The sequence below is a fragment of the Petaurus breviceps genome, unplaced genomic scaffold (genome assembly GCF_028583685.1).
Source record: "Petaurus breviceps papuanus isolate PSGF00001 unplaced genomic scaffold, PetGlider_PUasm1.0 559, whole genome shotgun sequence".
Lineage (NCBI taxonomy): Eukaryota > Metazoa > Chordata > Mammalia > Diprotodontia > Petauridae > Petaurus > Petaurus breviceps.
In genome coordinates, this window is record NW_027186377.1 from 1,673,803 (window position 1) to 1,694,491 (window position 20,689).

Genomic DNA, 20,689 nt, shown 5'->3' on the forward strand with positions numbered 1-20,689 from the left:
GGGCAATTCAAAGCGGCCACCAGCAATTCTCTTAGCCTCTCTCTCTCCACGAAGTGCTGCTTCCAAAAAAATCTTCTGCCTCTCTCTTGTCTCTCCAAATCTACGTCACCAGCTCCTCCCAGTTCAGGACTTTCTTTTCACATCAAAAAGTCCATCCTACAGGTGGGATTAACTAGCTCTGGGTTTTAATACAATCAATTTGAAAACCAAGCCCAATACAGGGAAATCTCCACATTCCATTACTATCACACCTTCCTTCAGAGCTCAGCTCAAGTGACTGTTTCTCTCCTTCAAGAGGCATTTCTAGAGTCCTCTTTTTCTGATGGTTTTTTTTTATTTAGGAACATCTCCCCAGTGCAGTGGCTCTCTCACTTAACCCGGTGCTTGGTGCATAGGAGGCATTTGTGAATTGGGTGGTTGATTTGTATATTTGTGTCCCCAGTGAATTGAACAATGCTTGACATCTAGTTGGTGCACTGAGGTTTCTTGATTGGTGTGGATCAGACTAGTAGAGAATCTGAGATTTCTTGGCGACCCTGGGATTCTGTGAAGTGGGGAGGTTTTAGGATGGGTCCAAGGTCCCTGAGCTGTCACTGGGAGCCCCATCTCCTGAGGTGCTGAAGCAAGCAGAAACCTCCAGCCCAAAGCAGGGCTTCAGAGAATGAGCTTTAACAAGAATCTTGGCAGCCTCTGAATAAGCTCTTGGATTGACTCTGGGTGCCAGAAACATTCTTCTTTACTTTGAGGGCTAATGAAGGCTGCTCTTTGAAAATCACCACCTTCTTGATTAGAAAGATCAGTGATCATTGCCAAAAAGATATAAAGGGCTGAGGGTGGGGAGAAGTGGAAAGAGAAGGAAGGACATTTGGGGTTTAAAACCATTGTCATTCTTACGCAAAACGTGAGAGGACAACCATTTTCAGGGTGTTTTTTCATTCTTCTTTAAAAGAGACAATTCCCCCTCCCCAAGCCTGGAAAGTGGCAGGGGTTCAGCTTTTGATTCACCAGGGTTTTCATGGAACAATGTCCCCACCTAGTGGAACCATAGATTTTTGCTAATACAAGTGCTTTAGATGACTGAGGTGCAAAAATAATCTTGGACCAGAATCCCTCTGGCCTCTTTTACTTTTTCTTTCTATAATTTAAGAAGGCCATTCTCCCTCTTCCTCCTCCCACTTTTTTAGTGGACATTTCTCTGGGAGGTGTGGGGAAGTGGGAGATACTCTAAGGACCTCTGGTGATGGGGCTGGTGACAAAGAAGATGAGCTGCCCACAGTAGGATTTGTGCCCCAGGGTCGCTGCGCCATTTCAGGGTTGGATCTTTCTCTTTTCCTCATTCCTGCCTGGTTCAGATTATAATTTTCCCCTGCCTTCGACCATTCCTACTTTTGAGCTTTGAAGTCAGATGAGAGCCAGGCTTTTTAAGCCTTTTTTTCTTTTTAATCCTCGGTTTTATTTTTGGCATTTTAAAACCTGCTTCTCAGGAGAGATCAGGAGGCTTCAGCAGCCTGGCTGCTCCTGGGGCCTGTGACCCAGAGGAGGTTCAGGGCCTCCACATGAAGCCCTGTCTGCCCATCGCTGTCCTTCAGGAGGTTTTCCCTCTAGACTCTAGTTTTGTTTCCAAGTTTAGCTCTTTGTCAGTAGGACCTTATTTACAGGGTGGTAAGGCCTCCACGCTGTGAGGGCTGTAGTAAAAAAATGCAGTTCTTCAATTGGGCCACCTCCCCCCATAGCTGATTTTATAAGGACTCTACAGAGAGATTTCTTCCTAAGACGTGTACAGTCGCACACTCTTTCCCAGACTGATCCTTAGTCTCTCTCACAGGCCACACAGTGGCATGGTGTAGCAGCTCGCCAACCTGCTGCATCTGAGCCCTCATCTTTTCTTTCTAGAAAGCTTGGAGACTGGACCAGGATCACATCTAAGCTCCCATCCTTGAGAGGCCATGGAAATGGAGCAGAAAATGTAGGGGTTACTGTTAACCAAAACCTCCACCCCTCCATCCGTAAAGCAGCCAAATTGAGTGGCCTGTAAGGAAAGGCAGGAAGTTGGGTCCTAGGAGGGGGAGCCCCGAAAAGCCCCAGAATAGACTATGCCTCATGGAGCCCATGCCTGCCCCCGGGGGCCAGATCTGTCCCCATGCACTTTCCCCTCTCACACAATTGTTATAAATTTCCTTTTTTAGTCAAATGAGGTTAGTTTTCAAGGGTTTGTTTTTGTTGTGGTTTTTTGGTCATTCAGGCTTCTGCTCTGTTCTCTGCCCCGTCTCTGATGCCCTCCCCACTGCTGTGATCCTCCTCAGCATGCTGTGAAGTTCCCCCAGGCTCCTGGAGGCTCCTCGAACCTTCCTGCCTTCAGACATGCCCGGTCTCCCCTCTCCTTCAAAAGAAGCCTTCCTAGGACCCTTCCAGCCCCCCCGGCCACTGTCCTACAGCTCTCAGCCTTTTTATCAGCTAATCTCCTCCAAGAAAACTGTTTCTTCTTCTTATACTCTCCTTAAAACCTCACCCTTCTGTTTCTGGCATTCGACCTCATCACTCTACTGAAAGTATTTTCTCTCCCCTTCAGACTTTAGCAGGAGTCAAGAGACTGGAACTCAGACGCCAGCTGTAGGACCTTGGACAAGTCATTTCACCTTCTCTGCCTCGGTTTCCTCTTCTATAAAATGAGGAAAATAAAACACTTGCTTCCCAGGGTTTTTGTGAGGAACGAAGGAGGGGATATTTGTAGAGCACTTAACACATTGGCACATAATAAGCACTATGTAAATGTTAGCTTTTATTAGTTATTATTAAATCTGATGGTCTTTTAAAAAAAAAAAAATCCTACCCTTCTTGACCCATTAGCTGCATTTGACACTGCTGGTCTCCGCCTCTCCATCCTAAGTCTCCATATCGTGAGCCCTGAATGGAGCTGTGTCCCCGGGCGCTCTCTTAGGCTCCCTTTCATTCTCTTGGAAGCCTCATCAGCTACAGTGTGTTTAGGTCATTTCTGTGTGGCCTGATGTGCTGATCTAGCCGCAGGCTCTCCCCCAAGCTTCAGTCTTCCAGCACAGGTTAGCCAGGTTTGTGACCTTGGCCTTACCCTGGATTCCTCACTCTCCTTTACCCCACACAGCCAGCTCTCGCCACATGGCGTCACTCCTGTCTCGCCTAGTCTCCCCCCTTCATGTACATGGAGCTGCCTCCCTACTTCAGCCTCTTGTTTCCTTTCTCCAATATTACTGCTCTCTCAGCATGGCTCTCCTTCCCATTCTGTCCTCTGTGATGATGCCAAAGGCAAGTCCTCTGCTTAGCTTGGGGAAAAGCCCTGCACAGACTCCCCCTTTCCCTGTGTTCTGTGAGCCTCCCTCTCTGGCCTCTGTGCTAGGCTCCTTGAAGATCGGGCTCGACCTAGTGCCCTCCCACCCAAACTGCCTTTTGTATAGTTAGATTTATTCTACATCTGTCTTCCCCATTGGGTGATTCTTTGTAATCCCCAGGACCAAGCACAGCAGTCAGTTCATCTCTACTTGCAAGACTGGGGGGATAAAACGGATAGTATCCAGAAGAGGTGACCCGGGGTAGCGAGAAGGTCAGGCAGGGCCCCTCCCCTTGGAGCCTCTCAAGCCCACCTGGGGTGAGCTGTCACGGCTCTTCTTGTCCATAAGTAGATGGGTGGGTGTCAGGGCCACCTCAGAGATGGAGGCTGGCCTTACCTCGGGATCTCTCTGGCATGGCCCACCTGTACTTGTTGGGTCCCAGTTAGATGAGAACTTCCCTGAGGCGAGCATCTCTGTGGGCCTTGCCTGTGGTAGGCTCCTAGTTAAAAGTTAGCTTGTAGTCATTTGTAGACATGTCCTCTTCCCTAACTAGATAGGAAACTCCCTAAAATCAGCAGCAACAGAGCAGGCACTTGGGCCTCGTCCTCCACTCTTCCCTCCGTAGAGAGGGGCAGTACCGGAGGAGGAAGAATCCTGAAATGAGCTGCCGTCAGTTCGGCGTGTGTCATCCTTGATGGTGACAGTCCTGGCCTGTCCTGAGATCCTCAGGCCCTGCCCTTCCTGACTTCTCCAGTTTGGTTGTGGGCTCAGATGGACTCCAGAATGCAGACAGCCCTCCTCACTTTCCCCAAGTCTGGTCCTGTGTCAGCTAGGTGGGGCTCTTTTACATCCACTCACCCCCGCACAGCCCATTGTCACAATGTCTGTGTTGTCCAAGACTAGAGCCTTGAGCCAGGCCCTTTCCCTTCCTGGACTTCTGTTTCTTCATCTGTAGAATGATGAAGTTACAGTTGAAAATCCTTTCATGGCTCTCCCAAGTCAGAATCATCTTGTGGGCCTGAAGAGATTGTAGAAGGCCTGCCCATGAGCTGCTTGACCATCTCCTTAGTGAACACACACACACACACACACACACACACACACACACACACACACACACACACACACACACACCCACACACTCACACCCCCACACACACACCACGGCCTGGATTCATCCCCCAGCTGTCCATCCCTGTGTGACCACCAGGGTGACTTACAGCTCTGAAAATACTGCTGGTGGCCTTTGAATGTATAAATCCAAGTCAGATAACTCAGCCATAGGTGCCTTTACAGAGGAAGTAATGATTTTGGGGGGAACAGCTGAGGATTGAGGGAAGTGGAGTTACAAAGGCAGTAGAGACGCTTTGCTGAGCGGTGTGGCAAGGGACATGGTGAGGCATGGATTCCTCGTGGAAGTTGAGAAGGATATTCATATACCATGCTGAATGACTTAGATTGGAGGTGATGAGCGGGGTTTCCAGTAATGGAGGATATGTTCAAAATGGTCTTTGGAGGGGAGAATTCTCATGCTTTGGGCCGGCCTGGAGAGTCTCTAGGGCCCACTCCTGGAAGGAAAGATGTGGGATGCCAGCCAGCACTTTGTCACTTAGTCCTGGAGCCAGGGATGAGAACAGAAGCAGCTGTGTGTGTGTGGGGGGGGGGGGGGGTAGGAAAGCCATGGGGTATGTGCAGGCTCTTTCTTAGAGATGAAGGAAAAGAGAGGGAGAAGTCACTCAGCCAGTGGGGCCATTGCTGAGAACCACAGTCTAGTTCCTAAAGAGCCATCCAGTGTGGAAATCTTTCTACATGCCGTAAAGTGGGGGCTTGGAGAGGCTTTGGTTATGATACGGGAGAAGGGGACCTTCTTCCCTGGCGTGTCCGTCCTGCAGCCCCTGGCATCCTGCCCTTTTTTATGTGACTGGGTAGCAAGGGGCTGGTTTTGGCCCCAGTGACATGAATACATAGTCTGATATAATTTAACTGCCCTGTACCCAGGGGATGGAAAGATTCACTGCAGACTTTTCATAATTGGACTTTAAAATAATCGAATCCTGCTCCTAAATCCCTATTTTTCCGTTTTCTATAAGGTTTAATGATTTAAAAGGACACTGTCAAGTGCTTTCCCCCCTTTGACATTTCTGTTTTCTCATTTTGTCTTAGTGTTGGCAGCCATTTGACTTGGTTGTTCTGAATGGACCTGAAATGAGCAATTCTTTGTTCATTCCTTTGCCCAGAGAAACCCCTAGGAATTTTTGATGTTGACCACAGTGTCTGTCTGATGTCCACAGAACAGGATGAAGCTTGCAGAAGAAGCCTAGTTTTCAAAATTAAGATTAGAAACTCATTGTTATAACTAACCCTTAACATTTAATGTGTCCGCCCCCTGAGGGTTCTTTTTTAAGTGACTAGTGTCACCAGTGACCTGACTGTGTCTGATTCCTGATGACACCCAGGGTGATTTGGTCCCCTTTGTTTTCTTTATGCCAGAAGGTGTTGCCTCTGTTTGAGCCTGCACACTGAAGGGGCTGGAACATTTAGACTGGAGGGCTCTAGAGGGCACAGCAGAGTGCACGGTGCTGGGCCTGACACTCAAGTCCCTAGGCCCCCAGGTGCTGAGGAAGTCCTGACTCCCTTCCCTTCCCCGAGGGTTTCCTAGGCATGCTCTGAGCTTAGCTGCTGGGGTTCAGGAGAATGAGAGTCTCTGCATATTTTCTGTAAGTTAATTTCCCTCTGGTTTTTCGTATTCCTTTTTGATAAGTGTACCCCTACACATTAAGGAGTTTGGGGAATGTTAACCTGCAGTTGAATAAATCTCAGTTCTAAAGGGGAAAATTCTTGTTTGCTCATTGCATCTGTGCTCTCAGTAAACTTGTATGTGAAGAATGCTTTGACATCCCCGGTTGACAAGAGCCCCTTTGCTGTAGGAGGCCTGGCCAATGGCAGTGGGCGTTATATCTCGGCAGCTCCTGGAGCAGAAGCCAAACACCGTAGCGCGTCCAGCACGTGCAGCCTCTTCAGCTCCAGCAGCCAGCTGTTCCCTCCCTCCCGGCTGCGCTACAGCCGGGCCGACATCATGCCCTCCGGCCGCAGTCGCTTGTTAGAAGATTTCCGGAACAACCGTTTCCCGAACCTTCAGCTCAGAGACCTCATGGGGCACATAGTAGAATTTTCCCAAGACCAGCATGGCTCCAGGTGAGTGTCTCTGCTCATCCCTGTGTGTGCTTGTTTGCTTGTCCAGGTTCCGCAGCAGCCCTGGTGAGTGGGCAGTCCCAGATTCTGCTCCCTGGGGAAGTCTGACTTGGAATGTTCCAAAATCACCCTTTTGACTGCATTCTCTGAAACAGAACCTAGCAGGCCACATGATGGACGGGCCTGCGTTCCCCCCCAAATCCCGTGGGTGAAATTCTGTGAAGAACCTCAGGTCCAGAGCTGCCCTGAGATACTGTCTCTTTGCATTTGCTCTTGGTAGCTTGATGACCTCACTGGCATTTACCTTTGATTCTTTCTTTTAGTGGGTTGGGGAGATCTGGAATCACCTTCAGGCTGAAGGTAAAATGCAAAACAAGTGGTGGTTATTCTGCGCAGGAGCTGAAGTGCCTTTGGTTTGCTCAGCGCTAGCCGCTGGCACTGGTGTGCCCAGTCCTGCTTACGATCACTCCCGGCTGTGACTGCACAGCCCGGGCAGCCTGCATGCACTGACAAGGATCTGGAATGTTCTCCAGATAATTAAAGCAGGGCTTTTAAAAATTTAGGCTAGGAGCCAAAACCTCGACCTGGGCCCTTCTGGTTTGGTTTGGCTCTTCGGGAGGGGGTAAGGTGGTCCAGGATGGCCATTTCTTAGGGGAGAAAGAGGCGGCTTCTGGCAGAGTAGACTTACAGGATGTGTTCTCCCCGTTACCATGGGAGAGCTACCTTGGACCATGATATGTCCCAGATTTTCTTCCCAGAAGGTGAATTAAGGTGATGTTTCAGTTGATACACATGAATCAAACAAGTTCATGTGTAAGATTGGCTGGTGCCATTTCTCCATGTTGATCCACGTTACTGCCCAGATGATGCATTTTAGAAGCCTTTTTATAGTGATGCAGAGGCTAAGGACTGACCTTGGAGTTGGACAGGCCTGGGTTCAAGTTCTGCCTGTGGCGGTGGTGGTGATTGTCCTGTATTCTCAAAGAGGGAGGACCCAGACCACATCACCGTGTCTGACTGTGGCTGATGGGAAGGTTCTAGCACAGGGTGGTCACAGACTGTGCATGTGGCACCTCCCCTGTGACCCTCCTGCAGCCTCTCAGTCTCCCAGACAACCCTGAGCTGATTCTTAGGGGTTAGTCACATACCTGGGCTGTCTTACACAGATGAAATCAGGCTCAGATAACTCCTCCCTCCCCCCCAAACAGGAAATAAAACCCAAGAGGTCATCTGGACCAGAAAGAACTGAGTAAAGTCTGAGTTCTGTTTCTGTCACTCCCTTCTCTCTTCTGAACTCTGTGAATTCACAGGGTCTGTGGTGCAATGATAGCGTGGATTTCAGGTAGAAAGACCTATGTCGAAATGCCAATTGTATGCCTTCCTCTGTGGCATTGGGCCAACCAGAAACCAGCTGGTGGCCCCTTCCTAGCTTTCTAGTCGTTTTTGTGCTTCCTTCTACATAAACCCTCTCCTGTCTCTGGACCTTTCCACTAGCAGCCCCTCATGTCTGAAATTGTCCCCCCTCCTCAGGTTTTCTGGCTCCCTTCGAGATTCAGCCTGTGGCTGCCCTTCCTGGTGCTCTGCCCCTCCGAAATGGCCTTCCATTTACACTACTTACGCTTTGTTTGTGGAGGGTTCGTTTTGCATGTTGTCCCCCTCGTTAGAATGTGAGCTCCTGGGGCAGGACTACACTATATATACATATATGTATATATCAGTCAATATACTATAAAAGTCCCATGTATTCTGGTTTTTAAAATAATCCATCAACAGATAAAATCAGAGAGTAAAATAATAATAAAATAGTCTCTTCTGAGGTAGGGGAGGTCTGGTGGGAAGCAGAGCGTTGCCCGTGGAGCCCAGAAGATGTAGGCTGGCTTCTTACCTGGACGGTGGCCCAGGATGGAAAGGCCATCAGGCTGTCCGCTGTCATGGACTATGTGCAGGAGGTCCCAGACCTTGGAGCACCAATGTAAAAAAAAAAAAGTGGGGGAAGGGAAGCATAACCGCAGAACCAGAGAAAGACAGATCTTGTCCAGTTTGCCCACAAAGGGAAAAGAATGGGATGAGTAACTGATTGACTGATTCCTGATAGAGTTCTTGGGCATCTAGAAAAGCAGTGATCACAGAGGGCCAGGACGGGCTGGGCTGACCGCCACTGACATCTCTTAAAGTGGTAGCTCAGGGAAATGTCAGATGTAGTTTATCGAGATTTTAGCCAAAGAAAGCAACAGACCCAAGGTGATAAGCCTCAAGATACTCACTTCAGGAAAATCGATGTCAGAAATCCAGAATCCAGGCAGGTGGGCTTAAGTAGCCCTCTAAATTCAAAACGTTTGTGATTAGTCTGTTGCCATCTCAGACTGTATCATGAAAGATGTAGTTTATAGAATGGGGGATGTGCTTCAGTTTCCTCATCGGTATTAGATGAGATGAATCTTGGGAGTTCCTTTTAATTCTATCTTCTCCTGTGGCCAGGTGGTTTCTGGAGCATTTGGATAAGAGGAGAGCCAGGTGCAGAGGGGCCTTAGGTTTGTCCCACATGAAGACTGGTTGAAGAAACTGGGCAGAGTTTAGCCCCAAGGCAAGAGAACCGTGGCCTTGTCCTGCAGGGCCCCAACAGTTAGGTCCGACTCGAAGGAGGGAGAGAAGTGATGGATTTGGCCTCCCTGGAGGCTTCCAGTCAGAGGCAGGGCAGACTCTTGTCAGAGAGATTGAGGGGGGAATTCGTTTGCACTCATTTCTCTTTGGCTCTGGAGTGATGACAGAGCCAACGGACCTTGGCTCAGACCCAGGCTTGGCTTCGTATTTATCTGTGTGCCCTTCCCTCTTTCCTCCTGCAGAGTGAGCAGATTGTGTTCTGAGAGACCCCTCTCAGAGCGGTGGGCCTTTGTCTCGGTTACAGCTTCCTGTTAGCTACAGATGGCCTTTTCTTTTCTGTTGCGTGTAGATTCATACAGCAGAAGCTTGAGCGAGCCACACCTACTGAGCGCCAGATGGTGTTTAGCGAGATTCTGCAAGCCGCCTACCAGCTGATGACCGATGTTTTTGGCAACTACGTAATTCAGAAGTTTTTTGAGGTAAGCGAGTGCTCAGTTGTAGCAGTGGGGATCCCACCCGCCAATTCTGGGTGTTTGTGGTTTGCATCTGGTTATCCAGGGATTCAGGTCCTTAGCAGATCGTTCGGTTTCTGATGGACTCACCTTGGCATTCAAAAACATGCCTCTTACCTATCTTCTTTCTCATCTTGTCTCTCTTGTCCACCCCACCCCGCTTCTGTCTCTCCCTGTCTCTGTCAGTCTCCATCTCTGATGGTCTGTGTCTAAGAATTTTAGCCATTCCAGACCACAGTTTGCCGCTATCCAGAAGCCTGTTTAGCTTTGGATTGGTCAGGATCGAATCTAGGCCTCACAGGAGTTTGTGAACCTTGACTCAGCTGCATCCTTCTTCAGTTTTTTTTTCCGTGGGCCTGAGTTCTTGGCCTTTTCCACCCTTGTTCTCTCCCCACTTTGGGCACTCAGCTCATGTTGTTTCTTGGACTGGACTGAACCTGCCCAGGCAGCCAGGAACAGAGAGCTGGGGTGTCACCACAGCAAGAGGATGTTGGTGGTCAGCATCCCAGGCTGCAAACCCACAGCTTGACCCACCCCATTCAGAAATTAGTCTAACATTGCTATGGAAGGATGTTTTAAAATAGGGAGGACAGAAGAAACCCTTTTATAAACCATCTGGTTATTAGATTGTGAAAATATGTGACATTCCCCAGGAAACTGGATTGTGCATCTGTTTTTACCAAAAAAATTCCAGTCACAGTGTGATCCTGCTCAGGCGTTTGTATGGGCTTAGTTTGATCAGTAAGTAGTTTCCTGACTTTTTCTAATTTTTTTTCTTAGTGATGACATTTTGACAATTGCTGATGGGACTGGGAGCAGACCTTTTCAGTCCATGGGTTTTTTTTCTTTTTCTTTTTTAGAGGAGGGGGAGGGCAGGGCATTTGGGGTTAAATGACTTGCCCAAGGTCACACAGCTAGTTAAGTGTCTGAGGCTGGATTTGAACTCAGGTTTTTCCTGACTCCGGGGCCAGTACCCTATTTGCTGCAACCTAGCCGCACCCAGTCTGTGGTTTTGACCTTGTATAAAGCAGGGTTTTAAAATGATGGAGACAGAGGCAAAGCCTCTCTTTTGTTTCAGCGTTGGAGTTGAGCAGTACCGAGGCCCAAGAACAGTCCCAGATGGGCCTTCACTCCTGAGGACTTTGGGAATAGAGACTGGCTTCCTGCTTAAATTAATCTACCCCCTTTTAGGCTAGAACCATCAAAGCCATTTCAGCTTGTAAATAAATTCATGTCAAGCTTGCCTGTCATCAGTGAAAATACTTATTTCCAAGATCTATGATTTCATCCATGGATACAAATCAAAATCTTTCTGTTTTTTGCCTTTTGGAGGGCATTTGGGGTAAAGTGACTTGCCCAAAGTTACACGGCTAGTTTTTTTTGTGTGTGTGTGTGGGTGTTAAGTGTCTGAGGCTGGAACTGAACTCGGGTCCTCCTGACTCCGGGGCAGCACTTTACTCACTGCGCCACCTAGCCGCCCCATGTGTGTCTTGATTTTTTTTCTTTTTTTTTTAAATCTTTCTATACCTTTTCCAAACTGTTTGTCAGTTTTGATTTCCAGTGAAATACATGCTTTTTAAAATTATTATTTATTTATTTTTAGTTTGCAACATTGACTTCCATAAGTTTTAAATTTTCTCCCCCTACCTCCCCTGTCCTTCCTCAAGACGGCTTGCAATCTGATATAGACTCTACATTCCTATTAAACACATTTTCACATTAGTCATATTGCATAGAAGAATTACAACGAATGGGAGAAACCATGAGAAAGAAAAACAAAACAGAAAATAGTCTGCCTCCCTCTGCATTCTGACTCCATCCTTCTTTCTTTGGATCTGGAGGGCATTTTCCATCATGAGTCTTGGAGTTGATTTAGGTCCTTGCATTGCTGAGAAAGGGCTGTCTATCAAAATCAGTCCTCACTCACCGTGACTGTTACTGTGTACAATGTTCTCCTGGTTCTGCTCCCCTCACTCAGCATCAGTTCATTTAACTCTTTCCAGGTTTTTCTGAAATCTGCCTGCTCCTCATTTCTTATAGCACAATAGTATTCCATTCCATTCATATACCACAGCTTGTTCAGTCATCCCCTCCATTTCCAGTTCTTGGCCACCACAAAAATTGCTGCTATACATATTTTTGTACAAGTGGATCCTTTTTCTGTTTGTAACAATCTCTTTGGGATACAGCCCTAAAAGTTGTATTGCAGGGTCAAAGGGTATGCACAGTCAGTAAGTAGCCCTTTGGGCATAGTTCCAAGGCTTTCCAGAATGGTTGGATCAGTTCGCAGTTTCACCAACAATGCATTAGTGTTCCAATTTTCCCACATCTCCAACATTTATCATTTTCCTGTTTTGTCATGTTAGCCAATTGGCTAAGGTGTAATGTGGTTCCTAAGAGTTGTTTTGATTTGTATTTCTCTAATCAGTAGTGATTTAGAGCATTTTTTATATGACTATAGATAGCTTTCATTTCTTCCTCTGAAAACTGCCGTTCATATCCTTTGACCATTTATCAGTTGGGGAATGACTTGTGTTCTTATAAATTTAACTCCGTTTTCTATATATTTCAGAAATGAGGCCTTTAATCAGAGACACTGGTTGTAAAAATTCTTTCCCCATTTTCTGCTTCCCTTCTAATCTTGGTTACATTGACTTTGTTTTTGCAAAAAACTTTTTAATGTAATCAAAATGACCCATTTTGCATTTTGTAATGCTCTCTATCTCTTGTTTGGTCATAAATTCTTCCCTTCTCCATAAATTTGGCAGGTAAACTATTCCTTGCTCTCATAATTTGCTTATTGTATCAACCTATATATCTAAATCAAGTACCCATTTTGACTTTTTTTTGGTATATGGTATAAGACTTTAGTCTATGGACGTTAAAAAAAAAAAATCTTGGCTATTGTATTCTGCAGCCCTATCAGCCGCATTTTTCCTGAGGTAACTTTGGTGGCAGAAATTGAATTCTGTAGCCCTGCCTGTGCTTCCTCTAAAAGTGGGGAGATGGGGAGGCATGTTCAGGTGCCGGCCTTCTTGTCCTCTTCACAAACTTTCTGCAGGCGGGTTCACTTTCCCCCGCAGACTATTTATTCCTCCTTGTTAATGACAATTGGATCCATAAAAGATTTCCCTCTTGAGTCTTCTACCCTTTGATGCTTGAAATGATCATTAATCACATCAAGTTATTAGCCGCTGGTTTGGTTTAGTGAGCGATGTAGTCTGGTGGGTTCTAGGTGCTCTCCCAGTACAGCGGCAGCTGCTTGAGATTTTACAGTCTGGAGATGTAGGTACATGTCTTCCCTCCACCCTTAGCAGCTTGCGGCCTTTCTCCGTTTCCTCACTTTTGAAATGGGAATAATGTTGCCCGCTCCCCTCTTCATTGAGTCATTGAGGTGAAATGCTTGGGAGAAGCTGCCAGATTCTCTTTATTGCCACAGATCTTTGGTTTTCTTGTAGTTTGGGAACCTGGATCAGAAACTTGCCCTGGCCACCCGAATACGAGGCCATGTTCTGCCATTGGCCTTACAGATGTATGGCTGCCGGGTCATTCAGAAAGCGTTAGAATCGATTTCTCCTGACCAGCAGGTAATTGTAAGTTAAGACCACATCTTTTCAAATTTTATTTCCTTAGAGAATTATTTGAAGCTCATCTTTTCTGCCCATTTTCATTATCTTTGAATAACCTTAAAAAATAAACTCATTTTTCCCCAAGTCGGTTAACATAAGATATATCTTTACAAATTGTCTGTACCAACATGTCAGTCGTTTAAAGTGGCGTGAGAACAGTCAGTCACCGTGGACTTAAATTCCTGAAGCAGTGGGTCAGTTTGTTCCCCTTGGGTTTTCCTCCAGTCATTCAGTGATGATTTATTAATTGGGTGTCCTGTGTCCCAGGCCTTGGTCCTTGGTGCACCTCTGATTCCATACCATCATCATTCAGAATCGCCTCTCTGCTGGTGGGTCCAGGGTCCAGCGCAGTAAGAAGCAGGCATGTCTGATCTGGGCATGAGGGTCCCTGGGCACTACAGAGTGGCTTCATTCTGAGATGTATCCTGATCTGTGCTGCATTGCATTTGGCTTCATTGGGTCATCCCAGTTCTCCTTTCACCTGGGTGGCCACCGTAGGGTCGTAGTCCTCGAGTTTGGGCCTTGTGGGATCAGACAGAGAGGGCTCCCTTGACCCCAGACCCTTTTGCTGTGTGGGAGTGAATTAGTGACTGTTTTACAGAATGAGATGGTCAAGGAGCTGGATGGCCACGTCCTCAAGTGTGTGAAAGATCAGAATGGGAACCACGTGGTGCAGAAGTGCATCGAGTGTGTGCAGCCTCAGGCCCTGCAGTTCATCATTGACGCTTTTAAAGGACAGGTAACACCTGTGGCCTGGGCCCCGCTTGTCCTGGCGTGTGGGGGACGGGGGTCGGCCTGCTGAGATAGGGGGGTCCCTTTGCCTGCTTCTGTTTAGAAAAGACTTCCCTGGTTTCCTTGGGTCTCCCCTTTGCCTTTTCGTACAGCGTAATGGTCCGCAGTCAGGTTCAGTCGTTCAGCTCTGCCCCGTTAATGCACTGAACTGGGAGTCAAGGAGACTGCAGTTCTGATCCAGCTGTGGACACTTTATGACTGTGGGAACCTGGGCCACAGTCACCTTCTGCCTGCCTCACTTTCCTCATCTGTAAAATGAGGATCCCTACAGGGCTGTGGGTGGCGCTGCTGCCATAACCCTTGGTGCTGGGCCTCTGCTTTTCCAGGTATTTGTGCTCTCTACCCACCCGTACGGCTGCCGAGTCATCCAGCGCATCTTGGAGCACTGCACAGCAGAGCAGACCCTGCCCGTCTTGGAAGAGCTGCACCAGCACACGGAGCAGCTGGTCCAAGTAGGTGCTGCCGTGGAGGGGAGGCGCTGGCTGGCAACCGAGGGGTGGGGGCTGGCTGACTGAGGCCAGGCGGGAGACACCTCCCCCTTCCCCACTCCCGGGAGGAGGGAGCGAGCGCATTCTCATCCGGGCAAGGCTTCCTGGTGCTTGTGTCTCCTGGGCTTTGCTCCTGAATCCATGAGCCCGAGCCCCTGGCCCTGCCCCATCCCCTCACCATGCACTGGCACTGGGGGCAACTTTGTTATGTGTAAACACCTCTCTTCCTTGGGATTCCTGGTCTTTCTCCAGCCCCAGTTCAGAAGCCACCTCCTGCAGGAAGTCTTCCTTGACCATCTCCCCTAAAATGATTTGATTTATACATGTGCGTCCCCCCATGAGGTTGTCAGGATTCTTGCAGCAGGGTCTGTTGTGTGTAGCTCTCTGTGCTGTGGCCCACAGAAGTCAATGAAAGAACATTGGGCTTTTGAAGCTGGTGGGAGACTCACCCTTGCTGAGGCTCAGGGGGTGGGGGGTGGTAGGCAGGGAAAGAGCAGCCATCACCAAGGTGACAGGGTGGAGGATGCTGGGGGGCTGCAGCCCGTGGACTCCGCTTCCTTTAAGTTTCACAGGGAGGCGACTGGTAGCAGCATGGAGGCCGAGGGCTTTCCCAGTTCCAGGGAAGGGGTCAGCGGAGAGGTGGGTGGGCCACGGCCAAGGACGGTCTCTGGCATTGACACCTGACTCCCTGTCATCTGTCTGTTTCTAGGATCAGTATGGAAACTATGTTATTCAGCATGTTCTGGAACACGGTCGCCCTGACGACAAAAGCAAAATCGTGTCCGAAATCCGAGGCAAGGTCCTGACCCTCAGCCAGCACAAATTTGCCAGGTATCATTGCAGTATTCTGAAATACTCAGACTCCTCACTCCCCTCAGTGTGTTGGGTGTGCGCCCAAGGTCAAGGTCCAGGTTTGTCAGCTACGTCCTGAGTGGGGCAGGGAAACTCCTGGTGCAGAATCTTTATCCATACGTAGAGATCAGCAGCTTTCCTGCAGTTTACTAAGACCCGTTTTCAAAGTGCAGTCTCTGAGGTTAAAACGATTTTCAAGACATTTTCATTTCTACTTTGGTAAAAATGTTGAAGCGGTAACCCACATAGACAAAAGCTCTTGTCAGAGGTGAGACCAAAAACCTTGAGCGCTGCCCATCTAAGGGAAGTTTCCATGTTCTGGGGCCAGAGGCAGGCCCGGACCACGGCTGCCTGACTCCCACACGCTTCTGCCTTCCTCCCGGCCTGACAGACCGAGCAGCTGATTTGTGTCAGCTTTTGTCATTGGGACATTGGCCTTCCCATTCATTGACGACACAGGATTGGGGGGCATGAGTCTGACAGCAGTAGCCAGAAAGCTCAAGTGACGTGCATGTCATTAGGGGGAGTCAAACCCAGACTGCTGGGCAGGAGCTCCAGTGGCCATTCCCACCACGGGGCCCCTGGAGCCTCACAGGGGTCTGCTGGCAGTCCCAGGCCTGGGCAGGGCAAGCTTTCAAGGGGGAGTCATGTAGCCGTGCTCTGTGCAGTAGAGATTCCTGACGATCGGTTTGCAAAAGCAGGTCATTTTCCCTTTGAAATAGCATCTTTTCAGGAAGCATTTTAATCCCAGTGGATAGAGGAATTGAAAGCTTGGTTCCCTCTGGGAGTGTGCATGCCTGGGATTCCCAGTCCTTCGAAGCAGCCCAGGCCTCCTCCCGAGCCGTGAGCTTTCCTGGGTTGTTTCCATTGGCCCTCTGTCAGTTTCTGCTGGCAGACGTGTTTTTGTTTGTTGTTTTTTGAGAAAACCTGGATTTAACAATCAGATGTGTATGCGGCCTCCCCTTCTTATTAAAGACATGGGGGGGCGGGGCAACTTGCTCCTGGCCGTCCAGGGCGGGCTGCTTGCTGTTGGCCAGAAGGTGGCCAAGCCCAGGGGCCGGGAGTGTGGTTCTGGGGGTCTGGTAAGGAAGCCTTGCCTTGGAGGGTCAGGGAAGGAAGCAGGAGGTGCTGTGCTCAGCCCAGCAAACAGCAGCCCTGCCCGCGTCTTCTCTTGACCAGCAACGTGGTAGAGAAGTGTGTGTCGCACGCATCCCGTGCTGAGCGAGCCCTGCTGATTGACGAGGTCTGCTGCCAGAACGATGGTCCTCACAGTGCCTTATACACCATGATGAAGGACCAGTACGCCAACTACGTCGTCCAGAAGATGATCGACATGGCGGAGCCCGCTCAGCGCAAGGTCCTCATGCACAAGGTAGATCCTGGGGGGGGGGGGTCAACCTGGGAGTGTCCAGCAACAACATGGCGCCAAAGCCCAAGCCCTGAGACTCTGGCCTGGCAGGCATAGACATGCAGCCAGGCAGGAGAGGGGGGCCCCCAGAGAGAAGAGGGAGGAGACTGGCATCTGACAGGGAGAGAGAGGCGGGGTTCGCACCAGTGTTTAATGGTTCTTCTTACTCAGACCTTTGAGTGACACTGCCAGACACCTGAGGGGAGGGGTCAAGTAGGGGCACAGAGACAGGGCAGAGCCACTGAGCCCTAGGCACTGACCAGGTGTGTGACCCTGAGCAGATGAGCTCATGTCTTTGTGCCCCAGTTTCCTCATCTGTAGAACGAGGTGTTGGACTTGGCGTCCTGCCAAATCCCTTCTAGCTCTGGACCTAGACTTGTGTCCAGAACAGGCTCAGAGGGCAGAGCTAGGTTTGCAACCCAGGACTTCTCCCACAGCACTATGTGCGTTAGCTCGGGGGGACTCCCAAAGTCGCCTGCTCATGAAGCCATAAGCCCCTGCTTTTTAAGTTGTCTAGAGGGCCAGAGGCAGCTCCAGGGAGCTAGGCAGCCTGCCACAAGACCCTCCCAGCGCGGAGCTCAGCTCAAATGGCCTTTACTCCAGGATGAGTAGTCGCTGCAGGTGCGGCTGTCTGGAGAAGGCTCCAGGACAGGGACACTTGTTTGTTTTTCAACCACAGATCCGGCCCCACGTCACCACTCTGCGGAAGTATACATACGGGAAGCACATACTGGTCAAGCTGGAGAAATACTACCTGAGGAACAGCCCGGAGCTGGGGCCCGTCGGCGGCCCCCCGAACGGGGTGCTGTAGGGCGCTCCTGGTGAACTGGCAGAACACAGCTCAACTCCCAAGGTGGCAGGTTTTTGTTAAGCAGACCTATTTATTGACTCGATTCATCCATTTGTACATTTTTTAAGATTCTTGTGTATATTTTGGGGAGGTGAATGATAGACTATCTCCAGCCCTGATTAAAGACCTATCAGATTGGATTGCTGGCAAAGCACAGAATGCCTGTATATGATGTAATTGTATCAAAAATAGCTGTCACATATTTTGTAAATTTTTACCTTGTAAAGTCACAAAAAATAGTTTTTAAAAGGAAAAAGTACAGTATTCTTTTAATAAACTGGCTTGCAATCTGGTAGGTCTGCTACCCCATAGCACAACAGATTTATAGAAATGTATATAGAATAATAGTTCTTCTTTCCCCCTTCTGTGAAGTCTTTTATACCAGATTGACAATTACCTGCATAAATATTATTGATATTTAACCGAGGAAGTTAAGTTGTATTTTGGTAATTCACAGCCTGTTACACAGGTAACTAAATGAGGACGAGAACAGAGATGATCCGAGAAGAGAAAGGCTTCCCTCTTTGCTGTGAAGCTGGTTTTATTTACAGACACTGCCCTTCGTTTCTCTAGCAATGTATAGGAGACGCACTGTGTCTGCTTATCTATGTTGTGGTCGTAAGAAGTAGCAGAATAAGATCATGGCTGTTCATCCCTCCCCCGACCGGCCTGTGTCTGGGGGAGGAGGGGCTCGGTCAGTCAGGGTGACTGCCAGGGCCTGCCCGGAGGCGACACTGAAGCATGAGGACATACTCAGAGAGCTTTCTTTGCTTCCTATAAATATATGCATTGTATGCGTGTAGTTCTTAGGTGTACGTTTGCAGTTTGATGGCAGATCTTGGTTCAACGTTTATTAGAAACTTTGCTAATTTGGTAGTGAAGCTTTTCTTGGCTGTACAGATGTACATTTGTAAACCTTCATGCTGTAAATGGAATTTGTTTTACCTGGGGGGGGGGGGGAAGAATGGCATTGTAGTGTATATTCAGATCCCTGGCCCTTTTGCCCTGACATAGAGTGTTGTATAATGTAAATTTATTTCTCCAAATCAAGAGCGATTTTTAAAAAATTTTATCTTTATATGGTTTCAGAAGTCTGAACCAGGTTTCTTTTTATCTATTGTGAGAAATGTCATTTTGTTTCATCACCGGCTGTTGATTCTACACACATTTTGAGAATTGGGTTGATTAAACTGATAAGAAAGTTCTGGATTGAGAAGGCAGCTGACTGTGGAAGCCAAGGCTCTTTCCATCTTCCTAAATGTGGGGTGGTTTTTTCTTTGTACAGAAGAGTCCTGTATTTTTGAATAGCTTCCCAAGTGAGAGCAGATCTGTAAAGTACCCTTGTTTTCTCTGGACATTGGACATTGTAACAGGAACACGAAGATGATGTACGTTTACAAGAGGCCTTATGTACATTTCCCAAGGAGCTTTTTAAGGCAAAATTGTGACCATATGTGTATAATTAAAGTCGTTTTTAATCCTTTGCCTATGGAAATATTTTGGAAAACAAAAAGCTTGCTTTGTATATTCAGTTTCTGAAAGATAAAGAAAGTGCTTTGTATTTTGTTGAAGTCAGTATTTTGTATAAAACATTTCTGTTGGCCCATTTCGGTTTTGTGCCATCTCAGTCATGATCATGTCAAAGGGCATTTTTTCCAGGCTCTTCAGAAGAGAAGGAGGCCTCTCTGGGGCAATCCTGCATGTAGAGAAGTGTATCTTTTTAATCATTTGTATCATGAATCTGGACTGACAGCAGGGATATGTTTGAGCATTATACTTGTGAAGAAGAGACAGAAGTTAGCCAATTTCTATTCGCATCTCTGCTGGCTTAGGGAGTGTTTGGTGAGCACACTTGGATCACCCACAGCCATGGTTTTTGACCATATGGATGGAGTTTATCGCTCATTTCCATCCATGCCAGCTCTCCTTTGCCTGACCTAGGGAGGGCTGCTGGTCTCCTAATGGGGCTTTAGCCCCAGATCCCAGCTTTTGGGACTTGATCATGAACAACCCCTCTGTGGGATGCTATGCATAGGCCCCTTCACCTTCCCCAAGGGCTGGTCTTCCTTAGAGTTCTGGTTGGGGAGTGTGTCTGTTCACAGGGAAGCAGTCAGTCTGAGACCCCTCAAGTCCAGATGTTGACATTTCATCTCCCCAGCACTTGGAGGCCCATTCAATGAAAACCTGTTAGAACTTCTGTGAAACCCCAGAGGGTTATTATTACCTTGTTGCCTCGTAATAAGACTTCCCTTGTTGGGGCATCCCCTGCCTATTCCCTGTCTCCCATGTCTTCCCCCCACACACACATACACATACACAACACCCTAGCCACTCGCCACCCCCATGCCTTTGTGTTCATCTGGGATGGAGTTCGGGTAGGCCTGAAGGAGAAGTTTGGGCAGAACCATTCAGCTTTTGCACACAAGAGTCTCCTTTTGATATGCATTGTTTATGGACCAGTTTGTTTAGTCTGATAAGTCCTGGCTCTTTTTGGTTCATATGGAATAATGTTTTATTCACTTATTTGTATATTCTGTATAAACTAGAAAATGAAAAAGTGTGAATAACATTGTATGAAATAAACCTGGTCTTGTGTTTTTCTCTAGGGAGATAAAAGCAAATCATTGCTATCTCAACCTGTGAGGTGCTCACTTGTTGGCCTCCTGGGACTCGGGGGTGGAGAGGAATCCACTCTAAACCATTTTGTAATGGGGGCGGGGGGTGTGGAGAGGGCCAACCAAGCTCTGGAGCCTCACATCTCCAGTGCTAATAAAGTGGTTTCGTTGAATCTCGTCCCAGTATGACTGACTTCACACAGGGTCCCTTGCTTGCACTGACTAAAGGAGGCTTTCCCTGCTTTGGGCACCATTTACCACTGCTCTTTTGGTCTCATCTTTCAAAGATGAAGCAAAAGGGTTGTTCTGAGCTGCCCCCCAGAAGCTTTCAGGAGATGTTCAGATCAACCTGGCACCCTCCTTCCAGCATGCTCCCTCCCTGTCATTCCTTTTCTCAGCTAAGCCGAGCTTGCCCTCCTCTTGCTGCTAAAGGCTCACTACCTACCTG

At 48.2% G+C, this 20,689-nt stretch overlaps 1 protein-coding gene across 7 annotated transcripts in view; it reads left to right on the forward strand.

Annotated features, from left to right (window-relative positions):
- Positions 1-20,247, forward strand: part of PUM2 (pumilio RNA binding family member 2) — a 92,103-nt gene extending 71,856 nt beyond the window's left edge. For 5 of the 7 annotated variants that reach the window (XM_069102986.1, XM_069102990.1, XM_069102987.1 and 2 more), the window contains 8 exons: positions 6,230-6,497; positions 9,445-9,574; positions 13,066-13,200; positions 13,838-13,975; positions 14,355-14,480; positions 15,226-15,347; positions 16,548-16,740; positions 17,456-20,247. In XM_069102986.1, coding sequence (XP_068959087.1) covers positions 6,230-6,497; positions 9,445-9,574; positions 13,066-13,200; positions 13,838-13,975; positions 14,355-14,480; positions 15,226-15,347; positions 16,548-16,740; positions 17,456-17,587 — 1,244 coding nt within the window. In that variant the 3' untranslated portion in view covers positions 17,588-20,247. The remainder of the gene's footprint in view (positions 1-6,229; positions 6,498-9,444; positions 9,575-13,065; positions 13,201-13,837; positions 13,976-14,354; positions 14,481-15,225; positions 15,348-16,547; positions 16,741-17,455) is intronic. The other 2 variants (XM_069102988.1, XM_069102991.1) reach the window with 1 other exon arrangement.
- The last annotated feature ends 442 nt before the right edge of the window (positions 20,248-20,689 follow it).